The following is a 27,005-nucleotide window of genomic DNA, read 5'->3' as shown; positions in this document are numbered from 1 at the left end:
ACACGATGTCACATTTTCACTATTTCAGATATAAATTTTTTCTGTCACAATAATTTTTAAAACATATATTTGCTTTTCATCATTATTATTATTAAATGTATTATTTTTTATTGTTGTTGTTGTATTTATTTACATTTACATCTTTTTTTGTATAAATTTATTTTAAATTATCCCATTATATTATTTATTCATATTTTTGCCTGTATCATTTATTTTTTATTTATTAATATTTTTTTTACAAAAAGTATACTTTTCAAGCCATTCCACGGAAAAATTTACATAAAGCCTCTTTTCTACCTTTCTATCATCATATTTTTATTTAAATATTAAAAAATTGACGTCGTGTGACCGTAAAGTAATGAAAAAGATGATTTTAATAGTATTAAACTACTCTCCGCTATGCAGGAAAAATATGTAAAAAATATAATGGATAACATTGATAACAACTTTAAATTATTATTATTAATATTAAATATTCGGGATGCACTACTGCGAACTGTGAACAAGAAAGACAAGAGATAAAATGTACTTTTTTCATTAAAATACGACGAAAAAAAAATATTAAAAAAATAAAAATCGTTATTACGAAGCACTCTTGATGACGAGAATATTTTTCCACAAAAAAAAAAAGATTATAAAATTTCCGTTTTTTTACGAGAAAAAAAAATAAATTTGTAATCTGAATGGAATGCAAATTTTTGTGTTACCATCAATATATGAATTTTCGTTAAATTTCCACAAAAAAATAGTTTCAGTAATAATAATGTGAAATATTTGCATGGATATAATAATATTGGTATTCATACAGTCAGTCAAGTTGAGCTGAAAAAATTATATAAAATATGTGCATTTTATTGCTCGGAGCGAAAATGCGGTTGCGGAATAACGATTTTTACTTTTCTACATTTTATTTTTGAATAAAAAGTATTTGAAAGGACTCACCTAACAACATTGCTTCTCTCGCATCTATCAGATCGGGCCTTCGTTGCACGACACTTTCTCTGCCCTTTTGCCACAGCACGGGCGCCAAGTCACCGACGCACTTGACATGCATTGTGCCGCGATTGAAGTGCCTCGGTTCAACAGTCATACTGAGGCCCAGTGCTGTCGTTATGAGACCATGGCTGTGCTGGATTGGCGGATATTCGATCAAGTAGTCGGGATTTGTGACCTGGAAATGGAAGAAAAAGTTGTGATGAGTGGTTGTCTTTGATTGAAATTATTTTTAAAAAAGGTCTGAGAGTTTTTTCAAAGCTTCTTGAATTCATTTTTAAAGGTTAAAGCTTATTGAATTAATTTTGAAAAGCTCTAAAAATTTTTTCAAAGCTTCTTGAACTCATTTTAGAAAGCCTTGAGAATTTTTTCAAAGCTTCTTGAATTAATTTTGAAAAGCTCTAAAAAATTTTTCAAAGCTCTGAAAATTTTTTCAAAGCTTCTTGAACTAATTTTAGAAAGTCTTGAGAATTTTTTCAAAGCTTCTTGAATTAATTTTGAAAAGCTCTAAAAAATTTTTCAAAGCTCTGAAAATTTTTTCAAAGCTTCTTGAACTCATTTTAGAAAGTCTTGAGAATGTTTTCAAAGCTTCTTGAACTAATTTTAGAAAGCCGTGAGAATTTTTTCAAAGCTTCTTGAACTCATTTTAGAAAGCTTTGAGAATTTTTTCAAAGCTTCTTGAACTCATTTTAGAAAGCCTTGAGAATTTTTTCAAAGCTTCTTGAACTCATTTTAGAAAGCCTTGAGAATTTTTTCAAAGCTTCTTGAATTATTTTAAAAAGCTTAAAAAAATTTTTTCAAAGCTTCTTGAACTCATTTTAGAAAGCCTTGAGAATTTTTTCAAAGCTTCTTGAACTCATTTTAGAAAGCCTTGAGAATTTTTTCAAAGCTTCTTGAATTAATTTTGAAAAACTCTAAAAATTTTTTCAAAGCTTCTTGAACTCATTTTAGAAAGCCTTGATAATTTTTTCAAAGCTTCTTGAACTCATTTTGAAAGGTTCAGAGAATTTTTTCAAAGCTTCTTGAATTAATTTTAAAAAGTTTAAAAAAATTTTTCAAAGCTTCTTGAATTATTTTAAAAAGGTTAAAAAATTTTTTGAAAGCTTCTTGAATTAATTTTGAAAAGCTCTAAAAAATTTTTCAAGGCTTCTTGAACTCATTTTAGAAAGCCTTGAGAATTTTTTCAAAGCTTCTTGAACTAATTTTAGAAAGCCGTGAGAATTTTTTCAAAGCTTCTTGAATTAATTTTGAGAGGTTCAGAGAATTTTTTCAATGCTTCTTGAACTCATTTTAAAAAGTTTTTTTTCTTTTTTAAAATAAATTGATTCTTATTATTAAAAATCATAAAAATATTTCAAAGTCTCTCAGTTCAATTTACTAAAAAAATGCATTTATTAAAAATACATCTTATATTTAATAGAGATAGAGAGAAACAAATTCGACGACAAGAGAAGGCTTTATTAACTTTTTCATCACAAAATATTTTTATTAAACAAGTCTCCAAAGTTATGTCCAAGAATCTTATCAATTTTACGATGATGATGATGAAGATAAATATACACATTGTCCTCCCACTGCAAAAGAGAGAGAGAGAGAAACACGACACAAAATAACATAAACTTTCCTTCTTGTTCATCATCTGTACAACTTTTCATTGTTTTTGTTTATATTCCAGATCTCCTTTCGACATTAAATGGAAGAAAACTTTATACTTTTTGGCACAGCAAAATATTACAGACCGAAAATTCCTTTGATAACGATGCGATGATAAAATGTTGATAATGAAATCTTTTTTTTTCGTCGTTTTTTTTTAACGAAAAACGTAAAAGTTGTAACAGAATAAAATTTGCTTTTATTTATACAAATTCTACCCTTTTCAACTTTTGTAACAAATTTTGTTAAAATTTGAACCTTTGAGCATAGTTCGTTGTTGTTACATAGAGATAATCAGCAAACTTTTGGATTACAAAAATTATTAAAGTAGGTCATGTACACCTGAGACTTGCGTCTGATTCTGATTTAGGACACGATTTTTTTTCGCCTCGTCACGATTTTAATTAAAATTCCATTGATTGACATCGAAATTTGACGAAATTTCGTTCAACAGTTGAAATCTCGCGGGAATTGTATCATTTTAATGTGATGTGTGGGCCTGTCAAAAACACTTTCGAACCATCAATTTCCATTTATTTTCCCTTTTCACAACTGAGACGTTTTGTGTAATAAAACCATCAAAGGGAAAAACAAAATAAACGCGGTAAATTAACTGCAGAATTGTTAAATAACGGAGGTAAACAAATTAATTATTTACATAGTAGCGCAGTGACAAGACAAAAACAACGAATAAAAAAAATGGAATTGAAGCACGTTTACACCGAAGAAGTATACAGCAGGGATGGAAACCTATTTCAATGCTGAAAATTTTCATTCTGTGGGACATTTACAGTACATCACTGCACGCCATGGTAATGGTAATGTGTGTGTGTGTCTGTTTCAGGGGCAATTAAATAAATTGCATTAAACATTAGAGATAACGTTCATGCCATTTATTCTGGTTATTGTCTAAGAGATCTAAGAGGAAATTAGAATTTAGTGTGACACTGTGTGAACCATCGAGACACAGACAAATTTAATTAAATATATTGCAAGTGTTTTTTTTCCTTTCCATTTCTCTTAAATATCTCTCTCAGAACAAAAAAAAAACACATGAGATCAGTATCAATTAAAGCTTTTTGTTGTAAAAACACTTCCAGCAATCCAAAAATAAAAAAAAAACTGGTAGCTAGTATTGTCAGCTGTCAAATTAATTGACTTTTATCTTGTCCAACGGAGAGACAAGGAACAAGAGACGAGATAATCTGCCTTGTCATGTCCATCACACTTTTGTTCCATTTTCATTATTATTATTATTATTATTATTATGTCATTACCTCACTTTGTCAAAGCGACATGGAGAAGGACAAATCTCCCAATTTCCTAAATTGAGTCAAAAATGATGTGGATAATAATCGTAATAAATTTACTTTTTTTTTGCTTTTGACTTTGTGTTTTTTGTATCTTTTTTTCTTAGCTAAATAATAAACAAGGGCGTAGTTATGAAATGGGGGCATATTAAGCTCGAGGTTTAATTAAATTTTTAAGAATTGCATATTTAGCTAGTTATTTAAACCTCAGGGCATATTTTACTGATGGTATATACCATTTTTAAGTAAAATTTAAAAAAGTCCATTTAGTAAATAAAAACTTATGTAAGTTGAATATTAAGGGCTGTTAAGCTTCAATTTTATCCATTCATTCTACTGATTCAAAGAAAGTTTCGTTTTTGTTGAGTATCTGAGCAAACATGATATTTTTCCTTGATTAATAAGTTATTGACTAGCTGAGGAGCAGTACAAGTTGAACAAGTCGATACTGAGCCATAATAGCATTGCTATTGAGGTCGATAAAACTAATCGTGTTGACTCATCTCAATGATTTTTCGCAAATGACAAGTAATTTTGAGAACTATCAAAAGCGAGACGAAGCATACAGTTTGTAAGAGCTCCAAATGAAAAACTGAAGGTCGCTATAATTACATGTCATAGTCAGGAGCCTTCAATTTTTTTCGGACGTCCTGGTTTTTTTGGATTTTTTATATTTCAGAAAACCGACCATCTTTTATGGTTCGAATCTCAACTTTTCTTTCTTGGAATTTGAAAAGAATTAAATTCTTCCGCTGTAAATAAAAATCGTAATCTATTCATTTTTAGTGAAAAAATGCTTATGATTTGGAAATTTATTGGGTTTACTTTGTTCATCCTTCATATACTTGCCCAAATCCCTTCTTTCCCTTCATTTCTACTGTTCCGTAAAGATGGAAGTTCACCTTTTTGTGGATTCTTCCATTGACAGTTTAGAAATCACTAAAGTACTAAAAGAAAATACCTATAGAACCTCTCTCTTTTAAAATGATTTGATGAAATTTTATTGATTTTTACAATATATTTTTAAATATTTTTTATAAAAATTATTTTAATTAAAATTTTCATAAAATTTATTTTATTAATTTATTTTAATTTTTTCAATTATTTTTTAATTTTAATTAAATTTATTTTATTACTATTTAAAAAATTGACTAGGCAGAATATATTTTAAAAAAATCAAAAAATTGAAGAAAATTTCTTTAAAAAATTAAAATTATATGTCTCAATAAAGTTATTTAAACTGCTTGAAAATTTTCCCTCCCCCTTTTAAAAATTCAACTTTACTACGCCTATGCTTTTTTATATCTATTATTAGAAAAAAAAACAAAGAATTCACCGAATTCTTGTTAAATTCAATTTAGACGTCTCGTTTTTATCAAAAAGTCTTTGAAGCTCGTCTTAAAGACATCCACTCCCCTTTTTCTTTTACAATTTTGTTATGTGATATTGTCACTTTTCTCAGCGAGTAACAAATCGACTTTTAAAAAAATTTTTTGCCACTGTAAGCGCATTTTTTAAAACATATTTTTAAATAATTCATTTAAAATAAAAAATTCAAACCAAAAAAATTTTCATGAAAAAAAAAAAATTTCAAAGAAAATTCCAAAATTTTTCTTTGAAAACGCGCGACATGTTTCAGATGAGAAAAAAAATGTTTCGCGCTGTAACATGATCAATGTCTCACAATTTTGTGGAATCAGGGTAATCTACTTTGCTTTGTAACAAAATAAATACCTATACCATCGACGAGGAAAGACGTAAAAATCAATAAGTACGAAAATTCTTCAGTCTTCATGTTTATTTTACTTCATTTTACGGCATGAAAGATTATTGAGTTAGTTCGTTGCTTATTGCTTCTCTAACAACATTAAAATGTCTCTGTCGATCAAGTTGTCTTTCTCTCCGCGTTTTAATCCGCATCAATCATGATTGAAGCGAAAAATCAAGAATCGAACGAACGAACGGAGAAATCAAATGATATCAGTTTATTATTAGATTCGAAATTGAATTGAAACGCGAAATGCCAAATGCGAAAATATCAAGGGAACAATTTTAAAGTCATTCTTTTCATTAACTCTAATCCTCTCGTTTTTCGGGTGCAACTTTCTAACAAACACCACTAAACTGGCAAATTTGTTGCACGCTAAATGCTAAGCGCAGCGTGAAAGCAGAGTGAGAAGAGGATTTAGTTTGTAGCGAAAACATGCCATATAGACAAAACCGAAAGAGATATCATAATGCGCTATTATTCGGTCGAGATGGCAGTTATCGTGCCGTGCTTGCTGCGTTTTTTGGCGAAAAAGGAACGTTTCGTGTTATAATTAAATCATATATAGATTTAACGTAATTATACGCTTCGGTGTTATAAATTCTTATGTGAATGAGTGTTTCTCGCCTTGCGCTCGTCGTCGTTGGCGATGCATGCCATTGGGGGTTTTATGGCACGGACAAATTGGTGCAAGTGCATCCAAAAATAGAAAATGTAAATATTCATAACGATATTTTGTGCCGTGCATGATAAATATTAAAACCATAGTCGTTAGGAGAGACGAGTTTTTCGAAAATGTGTTAGAGAAGGATAGTGGTCAGCACTAATTTTGATTAGAAATTAAGGCAAGTCTTGAAGTGACATTAAATTAGAGGTAGAGTCTCTAATAGGCTTAAAAAAATAATGGATGATGATGGAATTAAAATCTTAGTTAGATAAAATTTATTTTTTTTTTATTTTAATTTAAAATTTTTTTTTTAACTTTAAAAAATTTTAGATCTTCAAATTTAAAAAAATATGATTTAAAAATTAAAACAAAAAAAATTAAATTAAATTAAATGAATTAAAAAATTAAATATTTTATTAATTTAATTAATATTAATTTAAAAATAAAAAAAATCCATCATTAATTAAATATTAATTTTTTTAACTAAAAATTAATCAGAATAATAATTAAAATATTAATTAAAAAATTATTTTTTTTTAAATAACTTGAAAAATTTTAAAAAATTCTCAACATAGTTTAAAAATTAATAATTTTTTTATAGTTTAATAATTTAAAAAAAATTTTCAAAGTTCCTTCAAAATTAAATTTTATTAAAATAATTGAAGTAATAAATAAAAAAAATGTAAATATGATTAAAAATCGAATTAATTCCATTTAACAGATTTAATTAAAATTTTTAAGTAAGAATTGAAAATTAAAAAAATATTATCTTAATTAATTTTTAACTTTTTAATTCAAATCTTTAATTAAAAAAAAATATTTGAGAAATTTTTTATCTTTGTCAATTAATTAATTTAAAAAAATTAAAATTAAATTAAAATTAAATAAAAAAAATAGTTTTAAAAAATTTATTTTAAAGTTAAATGAAATAAAATTCATTTAATTGTTTATAAAAAGTTAAAAAATAAATAAATAAATTAAATTAAATAAATAATAAATAAACAAAAAAATATATAATTAAAAAAAAAAATTGTAAAATACTCACTAATTAGCTTTATTTTTTTTTTTAAATCGATTCTCCTATAATTTTCCTATTTTTCACACTTGAACGAAATTAATTACAAAATTATATAATTCAACTTTCAAAACAAAAACAAGAAGAAGTAGATAGCGAGAAAATCAAAAGAGAAACTGAATCGAAATGTATCTCCTTGATTTATATTATACACGCCATTTCACAATTAAATTGCTATGGTTTATTTATGGTTTAAGGAAATATTGATTGTCATTAGATAATGTGGAAGGCGTGTATGCAATATAACTCCGATCCAGCTCTCCCTGTTCGTTGCTTGGCTGTTGTTATGACGGGCATCGCATTGCATGCTCGAGTCATGAACAGCACAACCTTAACTGAATTCCAGGTAGGTAACGCTCCGTTGTTATTATTGTTATTATTATGAAACAGAAAATAGCAACAACAACAACAACAGTTCTCGGTCTCGCAATCGAGCGAAAGAATGAAAAGTAAATTTTTGCATATGCCACATGTGTGTGTTTTGTGTTGTTTAGAAATGAACAATGAACGTTTTTTTTTTGCATAATATCCTCGTCTATTATAACAGAGCTAGAAGAAAATGTAGTTGTTATGAAAATTTGTACGCAAAAAAGAACGAAGGAAGGGATGTGGTTCCGTTCAAGTGCGCTGTTGGCTTGAAAAGGCTCAATTTAACACCTAAAGAAGTTAATTTAAGTTTCTTCTATTTTATTTATATAAAAGTTAATTTAATTCTGTAAAAGTTTTTAACATTTCAAGCATGATCACAAAGTTCATTCGATAGTCAATTGTTAAACAAAAATTCGTTCATATCGTTCATAAGCGTTCATAAAATTTTTTAAGAAGTTTTATGTCGTTCATAAGCTAATTTGATTTATTTTTTTTATTTGAAAGTTATATTTTTATTTAGAAATTCAATAGGAATAAAAATTTGAAAAAACAACTAAATTAAAGTAAAAAAAAAAATTTTCAAAAAAAAAAAATCGTTCAGGGGCTAAATGGACCCTATAAAAATTTTGTAACGGAATAATTCGAAATTTTATTCACAAAACTCTCCATGATTTGTTTTAGAATATCACTTTTAGCTACCGGAAGGTTTTTGTGCTAAAAAAAACTAAGAAAAACTGGTTAAAACCTTTGAAAATTATAAAATAAGTAATGTGAAGTTCATTGCATACCCCAAAAAATCAAAAAAAAAAAAAATTTTTCATATTTTTATCTAATTTAAAATTTAATTTAATTAATTAATTTTAATATAAATAACTAAATTAAATTAAAATTGAAAAAAATTATTTAAATATGTATTTTTTAAAATTAATTAATTAAAATAAATAAATTAAAAATTAAATTAAATTAAAAATTAATTAAAAAACTAAAATAAAATTATTTAATTAATTTTAAGTTATTTAATTAAAAATTTAATTTTATTTTAATTCAATTAAGTAATTTTAATTAAAATAATTAAATTAAATTAAAATTTAAATTAAATTAAATTTAAATTTATTTATTTTAAACAATTAAATTTATTTTAATTTAATTTATTTATTTTATTTTTTTGTTAAAATAACTCATTTTCCATCCGCAGCATATCCCAGAGCTTGCACATGTGAAAAGGAACGAATGTGGAAATAGGAGGAAAAAAGGATATTATTTCTATTATTATGATTACTGCATTGCCATATTTTAGCACATATGGTTTAATTTTGTTATTACACACAAACTCCTCGTACGTACAAAAGACCTTTTTGTTAAGGGCATTGGCTTCGATTTTATTATTGTTATTATGATAGAAACGACCAGCAAAACGGATGAAAAATGAATACACGTTGCTAGCAAATTATTTTAGTGTGCGGTTTAGCCTTTCGAAAGGGCGAGAAATATTTTTATTACATTTTTTTTCTATATTTTTCCTTTAAATATTTCAGACAGACAAAAAAAATGAAGGAAAAATTCATTAACAACTTAATTAGATTTTTTTTATTACTTTATACGAAAATTCCTCAGTCAGAAAAAAAAAATATTTTTTCATTATCATTCGTACTTAGACGACGGGTTAAATTATAACTCCTTATTCTAATGTACTTAGCGTTCGCGGTAGGAGGTCGCGTCGTGCAAAACAAAAAAAAAATAATAAAAAACTCGAGTGAACGAGCGAATGAGTAAGCAATATTGCATGTAAAAATCAAATTAAACACTGAATTTATTTAACTTTATATATTTTTTTTGCTTTTTTTTTATTTTTGGTTTATTATTCCATTTCATTCCAATCCAATATGAAAAGTTGAGTTCTTGTTGATTAATACAAGTAGCAGCTTTGCAGAGTAAAATAAAAATATAATAATAAAAATGTTGAAGGAGTGCGCCTTTATTGTTTAACTTTAATATCTTTTAATGATATTATAAGCAAAAAAAAAGTTGTAATAATAATAAAACATAAATAAACAAGAGTCTCAATGATTTTATAGACCCAAAGTAATAAATAAATGAAATCAATGTCATCGTTTTAGTAAAAAAATGGAGGGAAAAATAAAAATTGTCTGGAAAATTTTATTTAGTGACCTAATGAACGAAAAATTACATAATTCAAACGTCGACCGGAAAATAAATATTTTTTACGTAATTTTTTAATATAATTAGGACAGAAATGATGTAAGTTTTTATCGTTTAATGGTAAATCTTGATAAAAATGTTTTATTTTTTGTGTTGCTAAAATAGATTTTTTGACATTTTTTTTTTTCGTTGATAAAAATCTAATAAAAATTTATTTTTGCAATTTTTTAAGCAGAAAATTATTATAATTATTATTATAAAATTATTTTATTTTTTAAATGTATTTTTCTGTTTTTTAATTTTTAAAAATATTTTTTTTTTATATTTTAAATTTAAATTTTTTTAATTATTTTTTTAATATTTAGTTTTAATATTTTTTTTAATTTTTATATTTAATATAAAAAAAAATTAAATATGTTTTATTCAAAATATAAAATATGAAATATAGTAAAATTTTTAAATATTTTTTAAAAATGATATAGATTTTTAATTTATTGTAATTTGTTAAACTTAATTTTTTTTTAAATTATTTATTATTTTTTAAATTTACAATTTTTTTTTTATTTTTAATTATTTTTTTTAAATTTATAATTTTTTTATTTTTTTTATTTAGTAAAATTTTTAAATATTTTTTAAAAATGCGTTAAACTTAATTTTTTTTAAATTTAATTTTTTTTTTAAATTATTTATTAGTTTTTAAACTTACAATTTTTTTTATTTTTAATTTTTTTTTAAATTTATAATTTATTTATTTTTTTTATTTAACTATATTTTTCGAATTTTTTCAAAAAGTCAATAAGCCAAATTTGTTCGAACCAAAAAAAATATTAAAAAAAAAATATGAAAAAAATAAACATTAATATACATAAAGAAGACCCACCCACAAAAAATTCCTCTTCATTCATTTTATTGAAAAAAAAAATATTTTATAGAAAAATTCCTATTTTTCCACAAAGAACCACATAAAAACACACAAAACAAAATAAATTGGCATCATAAAAATGTTTTCTGATAACAAACGAGATAACGACCAATTGTCACACATTTACACCATTTCTTCATATCTAATCAACTACTTTGTTCTTCTCCGTTGTGATATGATATGAACAATAAATAATTAATAAGAAAGCAAACGGGGTGTGTTAAGTATTCTCGTTCATTCATTTGCCTTGTCATTAATCGCCAGAAAAATATTAAAAAAGAATTTTTTATTATTCTTGTCTCGAGTGTTTCAGCGTGACATAAACAATTTTTTTTCCTTTCAAGGAAGGGTCGAAGATTTTTTTTAAGCAAAGGACAATAAGGGAAATGACGTCAACCCAAAGGAAATTATGGTTTCCAGCATAAACTGTTGTACAATAAATAAATGAAGGACACCCCGAAAAAAAAAAATTCTGATAATCATCGAAAAATTCCAAACGAAATTCCTTTGTTTGCTTGCGAAAAAAGCACTTTGTCATCTAATAATACAAAAAAAAAATTGAAGGTTGTTAGTTTAGTTTCGTAACGAGTTTTCGAATATTGTACGATGAAAAATTTTTTAATCAAAAAGTTAGTTAATGACAGCCTTATAGCAAGAACTTTAATAGATATTCTAAGTTTTTTAAGCTCTTTGATCACTTTTGAGCTACGGATTTGTCAGTAATTACGAAGAATTGATAGAAGTTTCCTCCTCACGTTTTTCGTTACAAAGAAACTTTGAAAGTCGTCAAAGAGCTTGGCATAAAGAGGATCATAATAATCGTTAAACTCTTAATTGTTTTGAACGAACATGAAGAAAAATTCAAAATCCGGTTAATGCGATGAAAGACACGTTTGTTATGAGCAGAGATGGATTAATACAATGTAAAGTAAGTTTTAAATAGTTCGTTTTTGAATGAATTTAGTCACCTTGAACGTCATTCAGATATTTTCTTGATCTGTATCTATAGGTCTCGTATACTCTTTACGTACAGATCCTTCCTTCGAATAGAAAATGCAGGCTTTGAGTCAAAATTTTATGTTAATCCAAAAAATTAACTTTTAAGAATTTTATTCTCAAAGCCTCCATTTTCTATTCAAAGAAAGGATCTATACGTCAAAAGTATACGAGACCTATAGATACAAAAAACAGAACTCATTTGTGTCTATAGGTTTCGTATATTCTATACGGATCGAAAGATCTCCATATCTCTGAGCTTTCATCCTCAAAAGGCTCCAAAAAGCCCTTTTCTGACGTATCAAAGGGTCAGGGGGAGAAAATATGGGGGAGGGTTGATACAAATAGCCTTATGTACTACTAAAGTATATTACATAAAGTCTATACGTATCAACCCTCCCCATATTTTCTCCCCCTACCATTCGACGTTACGATATGTCGTCAGAAAAGGGCTTCTTAGAGCCTTTGAAGGAAATCTTTTGATTCAAAAAATTACCTTATGGGCGAAAAAATCCCCTCGGAAGTTAATTTGACCCCTGAACCTTTTACTTAAGTGAAAGTTTAAGGGATCAAATTAACTTCCGAGGGATTAACTTGACCCTTTTTTCGCCTATGAGGTAAAGGTAACCTAAAGATATCCAAAAATGGCGCCATTTAGCACGCCATCTAGTAGTCAAAGAGTAAAGTTAGTACTGTAAAAGATCCAAATGGATTCCAAAAAGTGCCTCAAATTAATTTCATTGTAATTTTTGAACTTTTTAGTACATTTTGAGCTCTTCAAATCCATAATTGCTCGCGAAATTCCTCCATTCTCTACTTTCTATCAAATAATAGTAAAAATAATAGCTCACAAAATTTTACAAACTATCTTCCGTTTGTGCTTGTTTGTTCTTCCTTTTTAGCGTTATAACTGCACTATTAAATATTTATCCATTTGTTACATGGATGGCATGTGTATGTGTTCATGCTTTAATCACATTTTATTACAAATTTTCAGTTTTATTATTAGCACGGTTTTTCCTCGACATCATCGTTGTTCCCATTAAAATGTAACGTAAAAGCGAAGAAAAAGAAGAAACTTTTATACAAAATAATGAGTTAAAGTTAAGGTTTTGAAGTATGGTTTGGCATGTGTGTGAGTGTGTAAATATGTGCAATTTCCTCATCATATCATTTTCCTCTTTTAATTTTAATTTCAACTTAAACTTCTCTACACACACTCGACTCGACTCGACAAAGAAGACGTGTGGGTAAAAGTGAAGCTTTGTTGTTTATTTGTTGTTTGTTGGTGTTCCCTTTTTAGTTTTATGTAAAGTTATGCAAACATTGTAAGTGCCGTACTCGGTTCTCGTAGCACATTCTTCAAAATGAAATGAGTTTATAGTGGTTTGGCCTTTAACCACAAAACATGATTGCCCTTATTTTGCTGCTTCTCCAGCCTTTTTTGCTGCTACTTCTCGTAGACTAGTTTGGGAAATTAAGGCCAATTTTTCAATGCGCATATATGGGATTTTGAAAACTAGAGACAGAGGACAAACTTTTCCCCAATTATATTTTGTGTTAGGCCTCAACACCACGCACATCATGTTTGTCTACGTATTTATCTTTGTATTTATCTAATATAAAAGTTGAGATATGTGAAGAACTTCATGTTCAAGGATGCTTGCGATATTGTTTATGAATTTTAAGCGGGAAATTTTTGATTAAAAGTTGTTTCAATGAGAGATAGAGAGCGCTTTATCAGTATTTGACAGCAGCGCCATTGTGGTCAATGATGGAAACGTGATCTTTTAAAGACAAATTTCATCAAAAAAAAAAATCAATTTTTAATTTTTTTAATAAATTTTAAATTATTTAATATAGTTTAATAATTAAAAAAAAAATTCTTATTAAAAATGTTGAAGATAGATTTTAGATAATTTTGAAAATTTTAGAAAATTCTAAACTAAAACAAAAACTTACAGTAAATAAATTTTACTATAAAAATTAATATCTAAAAAATTTCTATAAATTAATTATTTTAATAAATTAATTAATTAAATCCACAAATAAGTTATTTTCTATTAAATATTAACCTAGTAGAGGGCGCTTTTTAAAAAAATCAAAAGATTTTTTTTATTATCTGAAAAAGTATTCATGAAGCGTTTTAAAGTTCGAAAAATTTTCTGCCTTAATTTATATAAAAATTTTTGAAACTTTATTAAATTTAATTTAAGAAAATTTATTTCACTAAAAAAACTAGAGGGCGCTTTATTATCTTTTAATTTCTTGTCTTTTATTCAAAAAAAGGCTCAGTCAAAATTAATTTTACTAAAATATGAGCTAAAAACGAAGCAACTGAAGGCATTTAAGACAAATCTGAATGTTTTTTTTTCAGTTAGCTAAATTTGATTAGTTAATGACTTTTACAGGGTCTGAAATTCATTCCCTAAAAATTTTTCATAGCAAACTTTTTAGTTTTAATTTTTTTTTCGAGAAAAATTGTAAAATTAATGTAAATTTGAGTAAATTAATTATTTTAATTAATTTTTTTCTCACAAAAAAATATATTTTTCGATTTTCTTTCAAAGTTATGATAAAAAAAGACTGAAATGAACAAGAAACGCAGACTTACTTTTAAAATTATGTTCAAACCAATGAATTTTCTGGTCAAACAAAAATAAAATCCGTTCAATTAAATTAATTTACTTCAAATTTTCTACATAATATTGTAAAAATGTGATGAAAACTCGTTTTATCCGCATCCCTACAACTTTCATTTGCTAACATAAGAGTCAATATCATCTCAATTATCATTTTTTCTCTTTTCTCGTCTTGATTTCCCTTTTTCCATTCCTTTTTTTAAACGTTCATTGATCGCTTAGCTTGATAGAAATTACGTTACAGCTGTGTCTAAAATTGAATCAAATTTTTCCTTATTTTTTGATATCATCATCAGCGTTCCTCCTATTCCTTAACTTGCTTGCACATTAAAAAACATAAAAAAATCATGATAATATAATAAAAATGAAAAATCAATTTTCAATACAATCGCAATAATATTGATAAATTGCTTTATGTGTACATAAAAATTTCTTTTCCGCTCCTCGTTTTTGTTTGTTCTTTGCATGGCGGTGCTCGCAAAACGTTTACTTAACAATATTATTGCTGTTGTGTGGTATGTGATTATCATAAAAACCTGTGTGCGCCACACAATTTTATCTCTGCCACACCATCTGATTGGATTTCTCTTTAAGAAGATGTCGTTTTTTTTGCGGAAAAAAGCTTTTAACACAAAAAAAAGGGAGACGACACAAGCAAACACCAATTATTTTATGCATCTCAGGGGATTTTTCGGTTTTTTTACACAATTTTTTAGTATCTCAACGTGTTGTTTTCGTCGGCGGCGTCGTCAAGTTTCAAGCAATTTTTTATTTATTTTTGTCGCAAACGTGGAGGCTTATTACGACATTTTTAAGTGTTTCGAGCAAATAAAATGCGGTAATGGTGTGAAATGGGCTGTGATTAAGTACTTTAATGGAATATGGATTTTGATTTCTTGTTTGGTATTTTTCGGTTGGAGCATATTTTTGTAATAGGATCAACTTTTGCAACACTCGAGGAAGTCGATTGAAAGGCAAACTTTTTTTGTGCGAAATTATTTTGTATAATATTAAATTTTTTGTGCGAAAGTTATGAAAAGTGAGGAATATTTTCAATTAGTTTGGACGACGGCATTCCGATCCGCAAGCGATTTTCTTTAAAATTTTATAATTGAAAATTCCTTGCAGTCTTTACTTTGGCAGAAATATGAAATTGCTTGGAAATTGTTAAAGTTGGTGATTTTTTATTAAAATTAATAGTTTTTTTTATTTTCGAAAATTAAATGAAGCTTCTACAAATTTTCTAAAATCGTTCAAGAAGCTTCTACAAATTTTCGAAAATTGTTCAAGAAGCTTCTACAAATTTTCGAGAATTAATTAAGAAGCTTCTACAAATTTTCGCAAATCGATTAAGAAGCTTCTACAAATTTTCGAAAATTGTTCAAGAAGCTTCTACAAATTTTCGAGAATTAATTAAGAAGCTTCTACAAATTTTCGAAAATCGATTAAGAAGCTTCTACAAATTTTCGAAAATTGTTCAAGAAGCTTCTACAAATTTTCGAGAATTAATTAAGAAGCTTCTACAAATTTTCGAAAATTAATTAAGAAGCTTCTACAAATTTTCGAAAATTAATTAAGAAGCTTCTACAAATTTTCGAAAATTAATTACGAAGCTTCTACAAATTTTCGAAAATTAATTAAGAAGCTTCTACAAATTTTCGAGAATTAATTAAGAAGCTTCTACAAATTTTCGAAAATCGATTAAGAAGCTTCTACAAATTTTCGAAAATTAATTAAGAAGCTTCTACAAATTTTCGAAAATTGTTCAAGAAGCTTCTACAAATTTTTCGAAAATCTACAAATTTTCGAAAAAAGAAGCTTCTACAAACGAAGCTTCTACAAATTTTTTTCGAAGCTTCTACAAATTTTCAAAAATTAATGAAGAAGCTTCTACAAATTTTCGAAAATTAATTAAGAAGCTTCTACAAATTTTCGAGAATTAATTAAGAAGCTTCTACAAATTTTCGAAAATTGATTAAGAAGCTTCTACAAATTTTCGAAAATTAATTTAGAAGCTTCTATTGATTTTCGAAAAATGTTCAATGAAGCTTATACAAATTTTTGAAAATTAATAAAGAAGCTTCTACAAATTTTCGAGAATTAATTAAGAAGCTTCTACAAATTTTCGAGAATTAATTAAGAAGCTTCTACAAATTTTCGAAAATTAATTGAGAAGCTTTTATAAATTTTCGAAAATTGTTTGCGAAATGTCTACAAATTTTCGAAATTTGTTTAAGAAGCTTCTACAAATTTTTGAAAGTCGTAAGAGAAGTTTCTACAAATATTCGAAAATTAATTAAGAAGCTTCTACAAATTTTCGAAAATCGTTCAAGAAGCTTCTACAAATTTTTGAAATTATTTGTGAAACCTTCTCAAATATCTAAAAAAGGTTTTTCTTCAAATTTTTGTCAAAAACATTTAAAACGACGTGATTATCGAACATCCTTTTTTTACTCATCTCACCCTCTCAATTTTATAGCAATTTGTCCCAAACGTACTCCCAATCGTCTCGAACAAACGGACCTTTTTTTCAGTGTCTACATGACTTTTTAAAAACGCAATGAATTAAACAGAGAGCAACATAACACGATTCTACCACCAAATATTCCATGAATATTGTATCAACACACTTTCTGATAGCACCTACGAGAAAAAAAAACATAAACATTGCGAGCTGTTTCGTTCACGTTAAATATCCATTTTGCCAATGTTAAAAATTAATGAAGTTGAAATATTAATGATGACAGACCAAATTTTCGAAACACACACAGAAAAAAAACGAAGTAAGAGACGATCGAATTCAATAAATGCATTAATGGAAGTGGTTTTAATATTTTTATGATTGGGGACTTTTTCTGGCGTTACGTGAGAGAATCATTCTCGACGTCACGTGAAAAAAAACTTATTTCATTAAAATTTTCGGATGGTTGGTTGGTGATGACGGTGCCAAGTGCAAGGTGTCTTATGAGCGAAAAAAAATAATGAAAAAAAAACTCGAGAGGTACCGTAAAATTTTATACATTTTGTTCTTCATTCATCATTTTTTTTTGTTCGTTCACGAGCCCACTTCCTTTCTACATGCGTCTTCCGTTATTTCGACGAAACTTTTTTTTTTCGTAAGATTCATTTTTTTTTACTACATCCGTGTGTTTTCTTGCGCGAGACAGAACAGAGACAGCTCATATCCTATCGCAAAAAAAAGTTATTATTATTACAATTTTTTACTGGTTTTTCTTCTTCTTCGTCGTCTTCTTATAAATTGTGCATAAAAGGCACGTCATTGTGTTTTTTTAATACTTTTCTTATCAATTTTTTGCCGTCCTTTTGTTACATGCACACACAATTTTTTAACACTTCTCGTTTCGTTATTCTTTTATGCTGCAAAAATTTATGTTACCTCATGATTACAAAGCAATTTTATAGCATGAGAGGTAAAAATGAGGAAAAATTTGTTGAGGTTAGTTTTTTTTTAATTTGGAGTTTTTGAAGGCAGATGGCGCTTTTATTACAAAAATTTTATTATAAATTAATTTTTATTTTTTTATGATTTTTTAAATTTAGATTTTAAAATAAAAATAAAAAATATTAAAAATCAAGATAAATAATTCACAATAAAAAAAATAATACAAAAATAATTTTTTAAAACTTAATTAAAAATTTCTTTATCATTAAAAAAAAATTAATTAAAATCAATAAAAATAAAAATTAATATAAAAAAATATTTTTTTTTAAATTTAATTTTTTTAAATATTTTTTTAAAATTAAAAAATATTTTTTTAAATTAATTGAAATGTTTTTTATAAATATTTTAATCATATTAAATCTAATCAAATTTATTTAATTTTAACCAATATTTTTTTAAAATTAATTTGAGTCAATTTGGGTTTTTGTACTTATTTTTAACTTATTTCTTTAATTAAAATTTTTATTAAATTTTATTTAATTTGAATTAATTAGAATTGAATTTAGTTCTATAAATAAAATATATTGTAAAATAAAAAAAAATCAAATTAATTAAAAATTAAAATTAATAAATACATATAAAAAAATATTAATAAAAAAAATAAAAGTAATAAAAAATAATAAATATTATATTTTTATAAAAATATTTAGGAAAATTTAATTTAAAAATTAATAATTAAATTATAATTAATTTTTTAAAGTATTTTTTTTAATTTTTTGAAACATTAAACATATCTTTTAAATTAATTGAAATATGTTTTATAATTTATTTTTATCATTTTATAAAATTAATTTATCTAATAAGGTAATCTAAGGTTATCTAGTAAGGTAAAATAATTTTATTTAATTAAAATTTAATTTATTTTTTAATATTATTTTTTTATTTATACTTAATATTAAAATTAATTATAATTTATTTATTTAAATTTTATTTAATTAATTTTATTTAAATATTTTTTTTTTCAAATTTTAATTCTTTTTAATAGAAGGCAAATGACTTTCCCAAAAATAATTTTAAATCCAATTTTTTTTTAAATTTATTTTATTTTAAATTATTAAAATTAAATTAATTAATTTCCTTTTTTTATTATTTTTATTTTATTTTATTTTAAAATTTTCATATAATTCAATTTAAAAATTAAAACATTAAAAAATGTCAAGGAAAGTCTACAAAAGTTCAAACAAAACTCGTCCTTGAACAAAAAATCAAACAAATCATTTCTTTCCGTTTCGTTTCTCTTTGTTTAAAGCAATCAAAGAATGAAAAAAAAACTACATAATGACCCTAATTTAATGATGCAATTCAATTTCCTTTTCGTCAGTTTTTCTCTCATCGCATCGCAAACCGCCTTTAAACTTTTCAATATCATTATTTTCAATTCACTTCACCTCGTTAGCATATTATTATTATAAGGAGTAAGGGTGCATATTAAACGAAGATTTTTTTTAACATTGAAAAAAAGAGGAAAAAAAGTTTCGTCTATGAAATTATAGATGAAACAAAAAAAAAGTTAAATAAAAATGAAAAGTTATAACAAGGACATCAAAAGAATTTTTTTAAACTTTTTTTTTCAGCACGTGCTTTAACCTGATGCGAGAAAAATGTATCGAGCAAAAAAACGCAGCCAATGATGCTTCGAGGTAAATTAAATTGAGTCTAACCTTAACTTTTTTTTTTGTAGCGCTTCTTTTGTCTTAGTTCTGATTTTTTTTGTTTGCTTTGGAAAACAGAAAATGCTAGAAGAAGAGATACCAGGAGTAAATTGTTTGCACTTTTAATATAGTTTTGCAAAGTGAAAGCAATGAGGGTCGCACATAAAAAAAACGAACAAAAAAAAATTCGTGAAGATAATAAAAGGTTGTCAATTCAATATACTTATAAAAAAATAAAAATAAAAGAAAATAGCGAAGAAACTAACTCTCTTGTGCTTTAAATAGGCAGTTATAGTACTGCAAGGGAAGACATAATGGTGCTTTCTCGTTAAAAAGTCTTATGTGCTTTGCAGTTAAAACACGACAGCATGATCGATAAAATAAATGAAATGAAGAACAAAATCACGGAGAGTAAAGTAGGTCACGAAAAATGGCACACATACAACTAGTTTCGTGTATTTTATATTTTTTGGGTGATTTTTTTTTTCAGAGATGTTTTATAAGGTCTAAATTTAAAAAATTTTTGAATGAGTCTTTTTCAAAATCTAACTAACAAATTTAATATTTCAAATCTTTTTTAAATTTAATTTTTTAAAAATATTTTTAAATTAAAATTATTTTTTTAAATTTTAAAATAAATTTATAAATTAAAATAAATTTAATTTTAAATTAATTTAATTTTTTAATTTTAATATAACTTAGTTGAATAAAATAATTTTTAAAAATTATAAAAAAAATAAAAAAAATTTTGAAATTTAATTTTAATTTTAAAAATTTAAAAATTTTATAAGTTTAATAATTTATAATTTTTAAGAGCAATGCATTTTAAAATTTGAAATTAAATATAAATAATTTGATATAAAACTTTTACTTTATTTATTTATTTATTATTATTTTAATTTATTTTTTTTTTTAAATTAGCGATTTCCAGAAAGTTTTAAATGAAAAAAATCTTTGACAATTTTTTTTAAGTTTAATTATTTTTTCTAAATAAATAAATATTATTTTTAAAAAAATCAAGAAATAAATTAAATTTAAAAAATAAATATTTAAAAATAAATAATTAAAAAAAATATTAAATTTGAAAAAAAATTAATTTAAAAATTTTTTATTTACTGACCTATTATTTTTTATTTAATATATCCTAACTTAATTAATTTTTTTATTTTTTTTAAATTTTTTTCCTAATTTCTAAAAATTAAAAAAAAAATATTTTTTTTTTAAAATTAAAGAAAATTAATTAAGTTAAGATAAATTAAATAAAAAATAATAGGTAAGTAAATAAAAAATTTTTAATTTAATTTTTTTAAATTTTAATATTTTTAATTATTTATTTATTTATTTAAATTTAATTTATTTCTTGCTTTTTTTTTAAAATAATTTTTATTTTTTTTTTTTAGAAAAACAAATTAAAAATTCTTAAAAATTTTCAGGTCACTTATAACAATATTCCACCATCAAAGACCTACCATCCCCGAAGTCTCCCGATAACAAAACAAGCTATAAAGACATCGACACGTGTAGAACAATTGAGCTGCAAAAGCCTCCGAGGTATGTATCTGATTTTATTTCTTTTTTTTCATTTTCTTCCACTTCATCTTCTTTTCCTTATTTTTCCTTTTGGATTCTTTAAAAAAAAAAGGTTGTTTCATTTTATTGTAGTCGATTTTTCTTTTCATTGCTCCGCTAGAGAGAGATGCATCATGTCTTCCTCTGAGTGGAATCATGATTTTAAGCCCGACATACAAAACCGACATTTCCCCTATTTTTTGTACATTTTTACATAAAAACAAAAACTATAAGACTTAAAGGACTCGTGAATATTTAAAAAAGAATTTAGCTGATATTTCTTTTTTTATTTTTATCGCATTTTCCTCTTTTTTCCCTTTTTCAACAAAAAATCCTTTTTTTTCTACAGTAACTTTTTTTTTCTTGTATCTTCCTCATTTTTTTTTTTTATTTTATCATAAAATCCGAAAGTGCTTGAAATTTAGCAAGTATGCTTAATGTTTCGTAATTTTTCAATTTTACTCCGAAGAAAGGAAAAAGGGATGAGGTCATAACAATTATAGCCATTTTTTCGAAAGATTTTGCAAATTCGCACACAAATTACGTCATTTAATCATTTTCGTGCATGGCGAGCGCCCATTCCGAATCGAATCGTCAAATTAATTCAAACAAATAAATTAATAAGAACGCAAAAAATTAATAAACCCGCAAAGAAAAAGGTGTGCAATATTTCCATGTCCAACAAAACACTTTTCTTCACGTGAAGGCGGGCAAAGTGCGTGTTTGCAGAAAATTAAGACCGCAGTGGTTTCTCTCCTATTTTTCTTTTTCGATATTATTGGCGATATATTACCCCTTTTTTTAATGTAATCAAGATTTCGTGTGAATATTTAAAGACCGCAGAAATGGACGCCGCCTTTTATTTTAATGTCGCATTTTTTGGTTGTCTTCTTCGACCGAGGGCGCGAATGATGATGATGATGATGACTTCCATGTGTAGGTAAGAACGAAATTTTTACTTAATAACTTGTAGCATGTTACGTAATATTATTCGGGAGTTGTTAAAAGGGAAAAAAATTATCATTCGTTTTGTAATCTGCGGTAATAAATAAACTCTTTGTTTTAGAAAAATAAACAAAAAGTTAATGAATGAGGAGGAAAAGTTAAGGGGTGTCAAGTAAAGGAAGTTTTTTCGAGTTAGGATTTCAAGAATTTCCTTATTAGTAAGTATTTTAATATTTTACATAATTTTTACAACTTTGGCGCTACGTAAGGCAATTAGTATTGGTCACGACCAGGGATAGTTGCGAAAATTTTCCGATGATGTTCACTGACTGAACTGAACTATAAATATTATTTTATAAAAATACTGACAAATAAAAATTGACTGTTAAACATAATTTTTACAAAAAAATGTGACTTAAGTTTGAACTTAAAAGACTCAAATTTAAATTAAATGAATTTGTTGACTCAAGTTTAAAAATCATTCAAAATTCAATTAAATTTTGATTTTTCTACAAAAATTAAAAAAAAAAATTTAACTGTTTAATTTTTTTATTATTTAACTTATTTTTTTAAATTTGGCTTAAGTTAACTTATGTACTCTTATCTTAAGTTTAAGTTAAAAGTCAATTATATATTAAATTTTTGGTTTTTCAACCAATATTATTAAAAATTTATTTAAAAAAAAATAATTCACAATTTTTTACAATTGAATAAATAATTTTGGAAAAATTAAAAAAAAAATTGAAAATAAAAATCTTAATTTTTGCTTTTTTAAAAAATTTAAAAATTTATTTTGAGACTCTAAAATTTTTTAAGAAATTTTTTTAGAATCAAAATTTTAAGTTAAAAGTTGACAAAAATTACTTGAGTTTTGGACTGATAACAAAAATTAAAAATGTTTTAATTGATTTTTTTTCCCTGATTTTAATTTAATTTTTAACAAATTTTCATAAAAAAAAAAATTTTTTCAGGAACTTCAAGCTTTTTAGAAGAATTTTGCCTGATGACCTGTTCAAGCTTAATTTTTCTTCAAATCCTTTAAAAAATCTGACTGAGACAAGCTTTAAAAAAAATTAAAATTGTTTTGAATTTTTTTGTTTTCTATTTACAAATTTTCTCTGAGAGTATCTAAAATTTTTAATTTTCAACGAAATTTTTTTAGAATCAAAATTTCAGTTAAAATATGTTAAAAATTATTTTTTTTCTGAATTTTAAAATTAGTGAAAATTGTTAAATTCGTAAAGTAAAATCTAAAGAAATCAATTAGATTTTTTTAAGTAAAAATTTAAATTAATGCTTTTTTTTATTAATTTTTGACATTTCTTTTTTATTTTATTTTATTTCCAATTTTATTGTTCGAATTTTTATAAACAAATAAAAAAAATTAATTTTATTTATTTTTTAAAAATAAAATAAAATAAAAAAATTTCATTTATAAAAATTCGTGCTGAATAAAAATAAGTGGAAAATTTGAAATTTTTAAAATACAAAAAAAGGTATCGATTCAACGACTTACTTAACTTTTTTTTTAAATTGAATTAATATTTTCATCGTTAATCTATTGTTTTTTTTTTTTTTTTTTGAACAAATAATTACTTAATGAATTTAACCAAAAAAACAATTTTTCAAAAAAATATCAAAACCTCAAATCTACAGATACGATAAAATTATCTAAACTGTCCAGTTTATGATTTATGATTACAAATCGTAGCATGACTATCTTCTAAGCTCATCATGCTTCCTCATTCCTCCAAAGAATCAGAAAACTTTTCAGACTTGACACCCCTTCTCTCATTTTTTCTCTGATTCCTCGAATGCTTCCTCGACATTGCGTGCGTTTCGACGATATAAAAGTTAAAGTATAGAAAAAAGGGAATTATTTTTGTATTACACATAAATTCATTTCATTTTTTTCTTCTTTGTTGTTGTTGTTGTTTCTGAATAAATCCTCGCCCAAACTATTCAAACAACAATAACAAAATAGTGGCGGTCGTTAAAGCAAACAAACAACAAACTGACAAAGAATAATCGATTAGGATTAATCTTCTTATAGAGCTTTTTGATGATTCCAAATGAGGATATAATGGGATAATCACGATTTCCTTTAGTTATTTATCACTTTGAACGAATTTCGTTATGTAAGTCGTGTTTCGTGTTGTCAAAACTTTTTTTTTCTTGTTTTTCGCGAAATTTCGATGTTATGTGGGCGCTGCGAGGTGTAAATCTGTCTCATTTGTTCGTCTGCGAATTTTCTCTCTAATTTTTAAAGCCTGAACTTTAACAAACAACGTGAAAACAAATGTGCCTCCGTTAGTGTCATATCTCATTACTCAAACACACATGCTAATATGCCATATTAGGGCAAGCAAGACACGAGTCACATAAATAATGTGTGGAAGAAAAAAAAAATAGCAGAAACATCATTAATCATTTTTTCACTCTCATTCTCGCTCGGTGACTCTTTCGTTCAACTTTTCCATGTAAAGTCTCGTCGTCGTCGTCGAAAAAGGTCTCAAGGAAAGTCGTCGAGCCACACACAAAAAAAAACAGAACAAAATAATTTGTTATGTTGTGTTTAGTTTAATGCCTTTATAATGTGCCGTAGAACCGGTCGTACGATGATGGAAAATTATTTACGATAAAATCTCTCTTTCGCTGCGTTGTTTTTCATGATGGGCTAGAGGCAGAAGGGTGTGGGCGTCAAGTACAGGAAACCACGTAAAAACCATTTCATAAAGGAAAAATAGAAGTTTTCGTGGGTAAAATGGACCAATATTAGTCCTTTTTAATTTTTTTTAAATTTTTTGAGGTTAGAAATTGAAATTTTTGACCCAATGCATATTTTGATTTTTTTTTTTTTCATTTTATATTAAAGTTAATTTTGAATATTTAGAGATGAAAACTTTTAATAATGGGCCCAATGCACAATTTCTGAATTTTTAACCCAGTGCACATTTTAAATTTGGACCCAATGAACTTTTTGAGTTTGAACCCAATGCATAATTTTTAAAATTTGTCCTAATGCACATTTTTAAATTGAATCCAATAAAAATTTGAGATCTTTTGAAAAAAAAAACCATTCTGAACTTTTGACCTATTGACCATTTTTGTTGAACTTGTATCCAAAGTAAATTAAAAAATTGTTAATGAAATTTTTTTTATTATTGACCCAATGCACATTTTTTGAATTTTTGACCATTTTGAATTTCAAATTTGAACCTAACGAAAAATTTTTAAAATTTCTACCCAATGCACATTTTGAAGTTAGACCTAATGCAAATTTGATGTCTTCCAAAGTAAACATTGTGAATTATTGACCCAGTGTACAATTTTTTCAAACAACAAACCAAAGCAATTTTCGACCCAGTAAACTTTAAGTAAAATATAAGCCCAAAAACATTTTAAACGTTCTAAAGAGAAATTTTTAATATTTTGACCTAATCCACATTTACGATATTCATAAGTAAATATTTTGTCTTATTATAAATTTTAAACCCAGTGCACTTTATGATTTTACAACTTTATGATTTTTTGCCCGTTAGACTCAAAATTTTTGACCCAAGGCAAATTTTGAATTTTTTGACCAAAGGCAAATTTTGAATTTTTGACCCAAGGCACATTTTGAACATTTTTTTTAGAATTTAATAATTTTTCATCCCAGTTCACAATTTGATTTATTTTTCTAATTTTGATGACAGACGTCAACTAATAATTTTTCTTCTTTTTTTCTCTGAAATGCGTTATGAAACATTACGAAAGCAAAATCTTTGTCTCGTAGCTGCCATTATTTAAAACCGTACAAAATTGAATATTAATCATCAAGCCATTTTTCCTGTTAATTTCTTTTTGATTGTCTTCTCGTGTCGTCATTTGTTCTCTTCTACTACATTTAATACAGAAAAAGCAAAAAAAAATCTACTCACCGGTTGATCATTGATATACCACTGAAGAACAGAAGCGGGATGCGATTTCCCTGAGGTACAATTTAAATTCAGATAATCACCAATTTGATACTGCTGCTGTTGCTCTCCACTGATGTGAGGACCGTCTTTCGGAAGAACTGAAAGAAAAAAGCAAAATGCTGTTGATTTCATTCTCCAAGGAAAAATGATTTTCGAGAAAAGTGATTTTTTTTTTGTTGTTTTGGACTACCGAACTTTCGAGTTTGACTTGCATGAGGAATGCCATTAATTTTATGTTGTTTGCATGCATCACACTATCTCACCGCCACTCCGCATCGCACTTACTCACTCACGCTGCTGAAAAATAAACCAACTGCACGACATGGCTCCGAGTTGTTCAACAGAGAGTGAAAAATGGGCATCATTATGATTACACGCTCTTGACATAATATCGTCGTCAGTCTCATGTCGCATTGTGATATTCATAGGAACGTAGAATAAATTTTATCGGGGATTTTGACTTTTTTGATCACTCGGAGAGAAAGGTCTTTAAAGAGACTCGCGATGATAGAGTCATGAACTGTTGATGGATGGAAGATGTGTTAAAGGTTAAAGGGGACTGGTTTTTGGTAGTTTTAGGTTCCATGTTTGTTTTTAGTAAGAAATTTACGTTTTTTTTTCTCGATTTTTATTTGTTCGAATCTTGAATCTTAACCTAAGAGACGAAAATTTAATTCATGTAAAAGACATTTTTTCAGAATATAAGAAAAAAAATATTAAACAAAAAAAAAATAATTTAAAATTAATTTTATTCAAAAATTTTTAAATCTAATTAATTTAAATTTTTAAATTAAATTATTTTAATTTTTATTTTTAAATTTTTTTTTTTAAATTTTTAATAAATTAAAAGAGAATTTAA

General features: G+C 25.5%; 1 protein-coding gene across 1 annotated transcript in view; it reads right to left on the bottom strand.

Annotated features, from left to right (window-relative positions):
* Nucleotides 1–27,005, bottom strand: part of LOC134835062 (uncharacterized) — a 100,399-nt gene that overhangs the window by 35,708 nt on the left and 37,686 nt on the right. Inside the window, exons 5-6 of the mRNA XM_063849913.1 lie at nucleotides 26,108–26,244; nucleotides 943–1,171 (exon numbers count right to left, since the gene is read on the bottom strand). Coding sequence (XP_063705983.1) covers nucleotides 943–1,171; nucleotides 26,108–26,244 — 366 coding nt within the window. The remainder of the gene's footprint in view (nucleotides 1–942; nucleotides 1,172–26,107; nucleotides 26,245–27,005) is intronic.

Source organism: Culicoides brevitarsis, chromosome 3, assembly GCF_036172545.1.
Source record: "Culicoides brevitarsis isolate CSIRO-B50_1 chromosome 3, AGI_CSIRO_Cbre_v1, whole genome shotgun sequence".
Classification (NCBI taxonomy): Eukaryota; Metazoa; Arthropoda; class Insecta; order Diptera; family Ceratopogonidae; genus Culicoides; species Culicoides brevitarsis.
The sequence above is the reverse complement of the archived record's forward strand: the minus strand, read 5'-3'. Positions and strand labels throughout refer to the sequence as shown.